The sequence below is a fragment of the Moschus berezovskii genome, chromosome X, assembly GCF_049115385.1.
Source record: "Moschus berezovskii isolate FMDL1 chromosome X, NW_MosBer_1.0, whole genome shotgun sequence".
Taxonomy (NCBI): domain Eukaryota; kingdom Metazoa; phylum Chordata; class Mammalia; order Artiodactyla; family Moschidae; genus Moschus; species Moschus berezovskii.
Genome location: NC_142488.1, coordinates 10,173,339 through 10,185,366, shown reverse-complemented (window position 1 = coordinate 10,185,366; position 12,028 = coordinate 10,173,339). Strand labels below are relative to the sequence as shown.

Sequence of the window (12,028 nt, the reverse complement as noted above, 5' to 3'; positions counted from 1 at the left end):
AAGTTTACACAGTGTTGGCATAACCCCAGTAGGGATAAACAAGACATGGGTGGTGGGGGATAAACTTGATGATATTCAAACTCCCTAGAGCCAAAGAGTCCTCAGAAGTGACACTGGAGACAGGAAATTGAAGGGAGGACAAGGTATGTTGAGCTGGGTTATTATCCTCAGGACCTCCTTTAAACAAAGCAGAGTCACTTCTATGTTCTTTATATGGTGAGGTTACTCAAGACTTCCTTTAAAAGAAAGAATCAACTTTAAAAAAAAAAAAGATCAGAAAACCATTCCTTAAGTGAATAGAAAATATGTAGTTTGGGACAATAGTTTTCTATATTGTTATTTGCATTTTTGTGGAAAGATGTCCACTTAAAATTTCTTCATAGTGCCCCTTTTGGCAACTCAGTTCCATTTAATATGCTGACTTTAAAGCTATGTACGGTTTTTTAAAATCTTTGTTGAACTTTAGACTTTTGGCTCATCAAACTGCCCTGTCTACAACCTGAATTTGTTTGCTATAATGTTAGCATGCATTTTATGGAAAGAGAAGAGTTTATTAATTGCTTCTTTTTTCCAGTTTTATTGAGAAATAATTCACATAAATCACTGTAATTACCTTTTTACTATAAAAATGATGTACTCATCATAATAAAACAGAAACAGAAAAGCAAATCCCGAAGATATACAGACATAACTACATTAACATTCTCATCTATTTCTAATAAAAGTGGGGCTTTACAAAAATTAATCAACTCGTTATATATGGAAATCACTAGATAACATATGAGTGACTTAATATAATTAATATGTATTAAAACTTTGCTTATACAAAATTTTAATATGTAGATGTATGTATATATGTTCATGTGTTTGTTTATCTGTCTCTTCTCCTTAGAAGATAAACTAGACATCAAGAAAAGTATCTTAGACGTTTGGAATTCCCAAAACTTAGTATCATGATAACAATGTAAATGTTCAATCAGTATTACATGAACAGAATTATTTTTCAAAATAGTTTAGCAAGTAAAGAGTTCAGGACCGTGAATACATAAATTCAGCCTATACTTTACTAAGAGGTAGAAAAAGCGACTCATACTTTTATAATTGTAATTTTTCCTTGCAAAGAATGTAAAGAGTAAACCGTAGGCACTTTAAAGAATTCTAAATGAGAAAATTCTACTCCAATCATGCAAAAATGCAGTGACAGGTTGAGTAACTGCTTTTGTGAAAGAAAACTTGGCATGTCTTTTTATTTTCTGTTGGAAAATAAATTTTCATGAATTTTAATTTGTGAAAAAGCATTTCCTTTAAGATTACTGAAAAACAGGGCAGTTCATGTTTTCCTGGGGCGGAGGGTGGTGTGGGAAATAGTTACAGTGCACTTTAGGGCCTAAAGGAAAGAAGATAACCTGCATGATCTTTCAAGGTCCTGATTCTGTTCTGAGTTTCCATGATGCTTAGACCAAATGGCTCTGGAAAAAATAGGAGACAGGCTCAAATTCAAACAGATGTTAATCACAAAAAAGAGCAAACTTCAAAAGCAATTTTTGTAAGACTTTATTTGCCAGTTTTTGAAATGGATAGCAGAGAGTTTGAGTCACTTTAGCCTTATAGATATTTGTCAAAGATCTTTTCATTCTCTCTCAAATCAGTCTTGGACTTACACACACAATAATAAAACAAACCAAAAAAAAGGGAGAGAGAGGGAAAAAAAACGGTCTTGGGCAGCAGTCTTGACCCCATCTATATTTGTGTACACTACCCTTCCCTACTTTTACTTCACCAATTGCTTTCTTTACTATTAGGCTAAAATTTCTTAACCATCCTTGCTGTCTCTGAACCACACATTTCAAACAAAAACAAACAAACAAACAAAAAACCCAGACAATATAACAAAGAGTCAGACTCTCTTCTGTCTCTTGGATTTAGGCTGAGTTGCCAGTGGGGTCCCCAATTTATCATGCCTGCCCTAGTTACTTGAATTCCCTAAGCCTGAGATTCAGGCGCCTGGGGTCTAGTTTCCATTCCAGCTTCTGATGAAAAGGAGAGAAAAGTGATCACATCAATTTCTGGGACAGGGTACAGCAACGTCATATTTCTTTGCCAGATCTATGACTTTTTTGATGGACACCTGTTTTTCCTCAGTGACTGTCTCAAGTCAAGGTTACTGAATGCCTGGACTGCATCTTCTTGAGGAAAATTACTCTAAAGCTTATGTTGGAGAATGGCATTGGCTATCTGAAGGCTGTCATCTGCTCTGCCTAAAAATTAATTAATTAAAAACTTAGATTATAATCAATTGATACATAGAAATTATTATTAATAGTTATTTTCAAAATCACAGTCACCTTTACTGAGTGGAAAAGTACTATAATTGAGGAAATAATGACATAGAAATAGGCCTTTCTGCCCAGACTGGAGGAATTCAAGCAAAGGAATAGTCTCACGTGGGAAGAAAGTGCCCTTATGTGATATCTCACTTAAGGAGAAATTTCAGCTATTTAGAAACCATCAAATCAACAAGAAAATAATGCAGCCAAAATTAAAATTCTAAAGTCATACTACTATAATAAGGGCTTACCAAGTGTCTCAGTGTAAAGAATCTGCCTGCCAATGAGGAGACACGCATGGGTTTGATCCTTGGGTCAGGAAGATGCCCTGGAGAAGGAAATGGCAACCCACTCCAGTGTTCTTGCCTGGAGAATCCCATGGACAGAGGAGCCTGGTGGACTGCAGTCCATGGGGTCACAAAGAGTCGGACACGACTGAGCACAGCACAGCAATATTAAAATAAAGTTTTCTGTTTTGCATGGAAATTCTCATTTAGACCAGTCAGGACCTATATCTCTCTGTAGGTGCCCTATACAAGTCTATGTATTTTATATGCATTGATTAAGTGAATCACTGAACAACTTTTGAGGCGGATACTTGTTATGCTTATCTTGTAGGTGAAGAAATACAATTCTGTGTTTGATTCTGATATCTTTATTATGTTGTTTTCAAGTCCCCACAGATGTAGAAGCAATGAATTAGGCTGGGGGTTGGCTGGACTCAATTATAAGGCAGACAAATTGATGGCAACAACAAGGAAGGAACAGAAGTCTTTTGAGAATAGATGCAGAGCAAAAATTCCACCCAAGAGCAAAGCACCAAGATGTACTTATGCAAATCAGCAATGACTAGCCTCTCAACATGATTCTCTCAAATTATTCTGGAAATTCAGGATAACACATATAAGATATAACAGTGATAAAAATAGTCCATTTTTTTGATATTATATTTTTGGATATTTTTGCATATTATATTTTCTAACTGAGAAACTCTAGAAAACCAATCTTAAAAGTCTTATACCTAATACACAATGTGGCAATACCATAAAATAAATATACAAAAATCTATCCACGTCTTGTATAAGAGCAATAATATTATGTACAATACCAATAAAATAATTCATTTATATTAATATCAAACGTACAGCTAGAATACCTGAAATAAGTAAGAAACTTCTGTGAAAAAAACTGCAAAGCTTTACCAAGAGACATTAAGGAATTAAGAAACAAAGTAAGATGTCTACTTTGTTTCAGGATGGAAAGAAATAATGTTATAAAGATTTTAAACTCTTTCTAATTAATTATATACTGGACCAGTCAGAACTCTTTCAGTGGCAAGAGAAGAACCCAGATAAAACTAGATTAAGCAAAGTATACCGCCACCCCCCCCCCCCAAAATCCCATTTACATGCTGGGAGTCTGAATATTTTATCTAGATTCAGGATCAGGCAGATTTAAGATGCAAATGATGCCATGAGAGCGTGGGTCTGTTTGCTGGTCTGTTTACTATGTTTTCATGGTCTGTTGACTCTCACACCAGCCCTCTTCATGTGGCAGCAAAACAGACATGCGCAGCTACAATCTGGCATTGCCCTTATAATGAAGAGAAAGTAAGCCAGCAATGAAACCGTAAGTGTAGGTGATGATCAGCAGTGGCAGTGACTGATGGCTTGCATAGGAAAATAAGTCCTTCACACATTCTCTGCCCCCTTAAAAGAAGTGTGTAATAGCTCTTGTGAAGTATTCTTGCCCCCAAATTCTAAGTGGAATAAGAGAAAACTATCTCTTTTAGAGGAAATAAAGGGGAGAAAGGAACATATAAATGGCACTGCAGAGTGTCTTCATCCAAAGAGTGAGGGAATCTACAGTGGGAAATCAGTGCTATATCTTCATCAAACCAACTATGACAAGCAAAATGTATAAACAGCGAGGGGGGAAACATACACATTAAGAGACTGCAAGCCGATCACAGTTTGTGAACCTTATCTGAATGTTGACTGGATATTTAATGATACTAAGGAACTATTTTTGACCTTTCTAATTCGTGATCGATTGTTTAAGAGACCTAATTTTTTGGAGCAAGTTTTCTCAACCTTGGCACTACTGACATTTAGGACTAGATAAATCTTCCTGATGCATTGGCCCCATAATCCCACTTCTAGGACATGTTCTCAAGAGAATCAGAAATATAAACTGAGACGGATGTGCAGAGTTGTTCCTAATAGGCAAGGTGTCAGAACAAGTGCATATGTGTTGGTGGAATCTATATTGTCATTCAGAGGAGAATATGAAGTGAATTTTGGCACATTCATGAAATAGAGTATTTTGCATCCATTTTAAGTAATATTTACACAGAATTTTTACTGGCTTAAAAAATTCTTGTGACATAATATTAAGTAAATGCAGCAGCATTTCCTCTCTCTATATATAATTTTTTCGTGGAGAAAAGACTGGATAGAAATAAATCAAAATATTAAATCATTACTTCTGCACCAGGTATTTTTAAAGTATATAATTTTTTGCATTTTTTTCACATTATAGATTTTCTTTCATAAGTACATGCTTTAATTATGATCAGTGAGACAAGAAATATCTATCTTCAAATTGATAAAGGGCTGGAAATTCATAGAAAACTCATGTTTAATTCTTCTGAATAATGAAGAAAATGTTACAGTATTTTTTTCATATGGAGGAAGTGTAGAAATGCATAATATCACAAGAACAATTTTTATTCAGAAGCGTTTAATGTAAAATGATCCTGGTGCTAGCAGGGCTAACTTCCAGGTACCTGGTGAATCTCGCATGGCATAAATAAGCATTAGTGCATGCTGGCAAGTCACCACTACCCTGCATGTTGCAGCATGGTATTGGCATTCTGTTTTATATCTATTTTGATTTGCTCCAGTTTGAAACCATAAAACAGAACTGAAGATTTTGTTTCCTTATTTGCAGGCCTCCAGACAGTGGGGATATTCCGAGTTGGAAGCTCAAAAAAGAGAGTGAGACAAGTAAGTGAAAAGTGGAGATGATATTGTACGTTTCACTTGACTTTTAGGTGAATTACCTTGTGCAAAGTTTGAGCTTATGCAAATTCATTTCTGAATATCTTTTCTGTACCATCTCACCAATTATAGTATAACTGAGTCCCAAGAAGTAAAAGGCGAACTCAGAAGCTCAGAAAGATTAGGAGCATACAGTTGAAAGCACGTCTATACGTGCCCCTAGCATATACAACAAAACAAAACTAATTTATAAACATTTTATTGACACTGTAAATGCAGGAGATTCAGAGAGTACCTGATCAGTAAGTGAAAATAAATAGAAAACAATTATATAGTACCCATTTCTACTAAAATGCAACATGAGTAATCCCGTTAATATCTCTTCTGTGAAAATGCTACATTTATAGCTTTAGCTTCTCAAAAATAATTGTATTAATTACCCTGTATACGAGACAGCAAAAGAGACACAGATGTATAGAACACTCTTTTGGACTCTGTAGGAGAGGGCAAGGGTGGGATGATTTGGGAGAATGGCACAAAAACATGTATATTTTCATATGTGAAATGAATCGCCAGTCCAAGTTTGATGCATGATACAAGATGCTCGGGGCTGGTGTACTGGGATGAAGCAGAGGGATGGGATGGGGAGGGAAGTGGGAGGGGGGTTCAAGATAGGGAACACATGTACACCAAGGGCAGATTCATGTCAATGTATGGCAAAACCGATACAATAATGTAATTAGCCTCCAATTAAAATAAATAAATTTAAAAAAATTTTTCTAAGGAACCATTGATTCCCCAATTCATCTTTCATGTGGGGATCGTACCCCTCAGTTTCCTTGAACACTTTCCAGATTTTTTGCAAAAGAAGTTTGGTATTAGAGCTTCAGAAGCAGGTTCTTATGATTAGGCAGGTATCTATGTTCATGACAGCTTCATAAAAGACAAACCTTCCTTTGAGAAAAGAATTCATATGTTGGCTAAATGAAAATTAAAATATTATTTTCCCTCTGTTGGTTCCAACAGAAAGAAGTAAGGAACCCAGCAATTCAAAAATGAAGCCAAATGAAAATAATTTTTAGTTGGATGAAGCTGAAGAAACGATATTTGTTCATATTATTGAAACTAAGTGAAATAAATGCCTTCTTGTGTCTTTTTTTGTCCAGACAAAAGGGGTTTTTCAAAAGAAGTATGTTTTCTGTTCAGTTGGTTGCTTGGTTTTATTTATAATAGTCACTTAAGAGACTATTGAACAACATTAACATTTCACAATAGGACTAGCAGGAAGAAGATAGCATAGTAATATTTCTTAGGCCTCCTGTGCAGAACTGCAGAATATTTTCAAAAATGTTACCTCACTGAATTCGCCCACCAGCTGAGAGACAAGCCCTTTTCACCCACTTCTGAGGCTTAGAGAGATAAAGACATTTAATTCAAGACACACAGTTTAGATCAAGCTCTTTGCACAATCCTTTCTTTCAGCACGCGCATGCATGCATGTGTGTGTTCTCGCTCAGAAAAGAAACATGGTCTGTTTGAATGGTCACGAATAGGAGTGGTGCCAACGGAAGCCTTCTTGGTTCTGGCTGCCTGGTGCACACTAAGGATGAGTGACCTGGCACTGATGAGCCACTCAGGTCAGTGATGGCCACTCTTATCAGGTGGCGAGGAGGCTAGTGACAGACATCATTCCTCAGTTATATCTTTATTCACCCAAGGGAAAACCTTTGCATGGAGATTTACCTATGGACTCTCCAAAAAACCCAAATATATATATATATATATATATATATATATATATATATATATATACACACATATATAAAATAAGTGGTCAGATTTCAATCATGAAGTATGCTCCACCTCACCATTTGATGTTGTTATATCACTTCATAACCCGCTACACTTTTTCTTCAGAACAAATGGCACAGTATTAAGAGCTAATTAGTGATTGATGGGATCACCAGTTTATCACCTGACTGAGAGCTGGAGGAGGGGAAGGGCTCTGCCTCTTGACTCATCACCATATTTCAAGGACCTTTACCAAGGCCCGGTGCACAGCAGATGGGCAGTGCCTCTTTCTTGAATGAATGACAGAGCACATGACACTTACAGCAGTTACTGCCTAGAGCAGATGCATAAACTCATTAACTTAGGTTAACAGCAGAGAACAATACCTAAGAGAAGTTGAGCTGTCCGAGATGAAAGCAGGGTGTAGAGTTATGACTTCCTTCTGGCTATTCTGTTTTCCTACTGTGATAAACACTAAAAGAGTGAGCATAATGATGAAGGCAGGCAATCTTCCTGGAAAATATTAATAAAGCTACTTTGACAAATCTAAGGCAGATTTTATTTAGTTATTGTCACCCTTCAAGCCTCAGAGAAACAAATGGTTTCTCAGGGTGTTTAATTTAATTGTTTGCAGAAAAATCTCTTTGCTTCCTTATCTAGCATTTGTGGAAAATGTCAGAATTCCAACGTGGTAAAATTGCTGACATTCAAAACTGCTATACAATGGATTAATTCCTCCCTCCCACAGTTAGAGTTGACCTAACCCCTTAGCTCTTCCTCCCAACCTTCTAGATGTCGTTATCAAGCCCTGCTGCTTGTGTCATTAACAGTAAACCCACGCATACTTTTATTTAATAATGCATTTCGTATGTGTGTATATATATATATATGAAAGTGAAAGTGTTAGTCACTCAGTTGTGTCCGACTCTTTGTGACTCCCTGACTGTAGCCCATCACGCTCCTCTGTCCATGGGATTCTCCAGGCAAAAATACTGGAGTGGGTTGACCATTCCCTTCTCCAGGGGATCTTCCCGACCCAGGGATCAAACCCAGGTCTCCTGCATTGCAGGCAGATTCTTTACAGTCTTAGCCACCAGATGGCTATAGATATATACACATATATATGGGCTTATATGGGCTTCCCTGGTGGATACACACACACACACATACATATATATATATATATATATACAGTGAGACTAACACTTTCACTTCATATATTCAGGGCTGAGTTTGCATAGACTCTGTAGATCAAGGTCACATGTTGTTTGCTTCTCCTTTCCGGGGTCTGGGCAGGGTCTGGGTAAACCTACTCCGCAAGGCTGCGTGTCACAGCCCTTCTCTTGCTGGGTGCTGAATGTTGAGATGTGCTGTTCTGAGACTTCCACTGGAACCGTTGTCTTTCCAGCTACGTGAGGAGTTTGACCGTGGGGTTGATGTCTCCCTGGAGGAAGAGCACAGCGTCCATGATGTGGCTGCCTTGCTGAAGGAGTTCCTAAGGGACATGCCAGACCCTCTGCTCACCAGGGAGCTGTACACAGCTTTCATCAACACCCTCTGTATGTAACCCAGCCATCTGCAGGAATGTCTTACTGGGATGTCCCACTCACTCATCAAAACCTTGTGCATATGTTTCCTAATAGCTATTTTGACCTGATTTATCTGTCTCTAATGATCGGGCTATTGGGGGAATTTTCTGAGACTTACCCTGGGGAGAATTGGCAGGAAGAAGGTTGCCATGAAACAAATGGAAGTAGCCAAGAAAAAGTAGGGATGCCTTCAGATGACTCTAGGATAGTAGAAAGTGCTACAAACTGATGCTTTGGAGTAACAGAGAGGTTGAGTCCATGCCTAAAAATGAGTTTGCAATTCTGGAACCCAGAGTGAGAAAGGGAGACAGGAAATAGTCCAGGCAGAGCCCAGGACCAGGACTTGCAATGCGGCTGGTTCAGGGCTAGAGGCACAGATCCCCAAAGAACAGGAAGGCAACCGGGAGGAGGAAGTGACTGGAACTGTGTGAGCCTCTATGCGTTCCTTTCTGCTGTGGGTGACAGGCTCACAACAGAGAAGACCCTGACTTTGTACCGGGTTTCACTTATTGCCAACAAAAAGTCTACCTCTTGTGTACTGCTCAACATACCAGGGCCTCCGACCTGTTAGAAACTCAGATTTTAGAACATCCCCACGTGGTTCGCAAATGGGCCGTGATCCCTAAAGTATGTGAGGATTTCCACCAAGGAAAGGAAGAAGACGAAAGTAAGGGAAATGAGGTTACCTTGACCCTGGATGAGAATGATTTCTGTGGGTGTTACATGTCCCCAGGTCGCGTTTATCTATCCCTCATAGAACCTTACTGTTGAATTGCTAAACCAACAGCAGGGGGCAGGAATGAAAGGTGACTTGCCTTGCTAATCCCTTTCTGAAGACAGTGGAGCCGGAAGGGCTGAGCTCCGCCTTGACTTACTGAGAGCCCCTCTTCTTGCCTTGCTCAGTGCTGGAGCCAGAGGAACAGCTGGGCACCTTGCAACTCCTCATCTACCTGCTTCCTCCCTGCAACTGCGACACACTCCACCGCCTGCTGCAGTTCCTGTCCATCGTGGCCAGGCACGCCGAGGACAACGTCAGCAAGGACGGCCAAGAGGTGCGCCCCCCGCCGCCGCCACACATGCGCGCCTCTTCCTTTTTCCTGTTTTGAAGTGAAGTGAAGTCGCTCAGTCGTGTCCGACTCTTTGCGACCCCGTGGACTGTAGCCTACCAGGCTTCTCTGTCCATGGGATTCTCCAGGCAAGAATACTGGAGTGGGTTACCATTTCCTTCTGTTTTGAAAGGGAGAGCTAAAAAAGAATAAGGCTGCTTCCCTGGTGGCTTGGCAGTAAAGAATCCGCCCGCCAAGGCAGGAAACGTGGGTTCAATCCCTGGGTCAGGAAGATCTCCTGGAGGAGGGCGTGGCAACCCACGCCAATATTCTTGCCTGGAGAATCCCATGGACAGAGGGGCCTGGCAGGCTACAGTCCATGCAGTCGCACAGACTTGGTCACTACCGAGTGACTAAACGACAATGCATCTCAGTGCCACCTGGCATCAACTGCTAAAGACAGGTTCTCCGCAGTCCTCTGGACGCCTCTGGAATGTTCTTGTTGGACTTGGCGCCCAATCTGAGGTCTTAGGCTCTGGTGTTCTTTGGTGCTTCAAGGTATTTTCCACTTTCTCCTTTGAACAAAGGAGAGATGCTGGCCTCAATTTTAAGTGACCTATTCGGTTCAATTCAGTCACTCAGTCGTGTCCGACTCTGTGACCCCATGAACCGCAGCATGCCAGGCCTCCCTGTCCATCACCAACTCCGGGAGTTTATTAGCGAGCAACTTATTTAATCCTAACCCTAACAAGAGACCTGCTTCCCTTTTTTGAAAGCATGCAGTCATACTTCTCCCCGACCTTTTACTCCCCAGGAGATCTCAGACCCTTTACTATGCTAACACGCATTGTAAATCAACAAGAAGGAGCCAAAGACATTCCAAGCTTACTTACCTCAGAAGCTTTCTATTTTAAATCCTATTAAGCAGAAGTCAGCTGTGTCATGGATTCATTTCTGTAATTGTCAGGTTCCTTTCCCTAAGGCCATACTCATATGTAATTTTTTTCGCTTTAATCCAGAAAAGCAATTCTACCTTTCTTATCCTCATTGTCCCTATCAGTGTGAGAATGGAACTTCCCTGAGTTAGCTGTTTTTCTCCATAGCAGTTATTAGTGAAACTCTGCTGGCTTCAGGTTTCGTAATATGACACTGACAACTTCCTTCAGCAGACACTGCTCTTCATTGGATGTACTGTAATTTGCATAATTGTTAAGTAGTTATATTACCCGACTGGGTGTCAGCCTTTATTGACTATAAGGTATAGAATCATCTGCCTAATCATTGGGTTAAGGCACAGCCCTGTCTGGGTTCCCAGGTACATGAAACGCCTCTCTGACATTTCTTAAGTACTATGTGCGAAGAAAGTCAGGTTTTAGGTGGTTAAGAAGACATTGAGGAAAGCAAAATGCCCAGTGGAACTCACTTGTGCCTTTTAGAATCATTTTCAGACTTTGTTTCAGTCCAAATGCTGAACAAGACTACATTGCCTATGGCAAAGAAAACATCCTTGCATGTGTGCGTGCTAAGTAGCTTCAGTTGTGACCCCATGGACTGTAGCCCACCAGGCTCTTCTGTCCATGGGATTCTCTAGGCAAGAATACTGGAGTGGATTGCCATGCCCTTCTCCAGGGAATCTTCCCGACCAAGGGATCGAACCCACGTCTATTACATCTCCTGCATTGTCAAGCAGGTTCTTTACTACCAGTGCATCCCGGGAAGTTCCCCTTTCCCTGGGCATAATGGGGAGCCCACCCTGGTTGTGAACACTTGGTAGGTTTATAACTCACTGATTCTGTGTTCTTGGACAAATCTGTTAACCTCCTAAACCTGGATTTCCTTACCTAAACTTTGGACACAGAACTTCTTCAACTGGTACTGCACAGTCATTGAGAAAACTAGTTTATTACAAACCACAGAAAAATATGTTGGTAACAGCAAAGTTGTACGGGAAGCAAGAGATGACAAGGGTTTCTAGACACTCTTAACCTAAACCTTGAGTCAAAATGGAAGGACCAGTAACCAAAAATTAGAGAGACAGAGGAAATATGAGGAGAGCATTGCTTCTGTGAAATGTTCAGAAGTTACAGGAAGATGTAGCCCACACAGCCATCTTGGAGTAGAGGCTGCAGCATGGGAAAGTACTGATGAGGTCTGAGAGGAAATTGGGCTAAGTTCCCAGAGTGCTGAATGCCTTTGTCAGCGGTCGGTGGTTGATTCTTTGGAAGAATTTGACTAAGGTGATATAATCTATGTTGTAGATTGGTTTGAGACAG

General features: G+C 39.9%; 1 protein-coding gene across 5 annotated transcripts in view; it reads left to right on the top strand.

The window, feature by feature from the left end:
• ARHGAP6 (Rho GTPase activating protein 6) overlaps positions 1-12,028 on the top strand; it is a 563,891-nt gene that overhangs the window by 512,022 nt on the left and 39,841 nt on the right. For all 5 annotated transcript variants that reach the window (XM_055437710.2, XM_088834028.1, XM_055437712.2 and 2 more), the window contains 3 exons: positions 5,280-5,335; positions 8,529-8,679; positions 9,613-9,761. In XM_055437710.2, the coding sequence (XP_055293685.1) occupies positions 5,280-5,335; positions 8,529-8,679; positions 9,613-9,761 (356 nt within the window). The remainder of the gene's footprint in view (positions 1-5,279; positions 5,336-8,528; positions 8,680-9,612; positions 9,762-12,028) is intronic.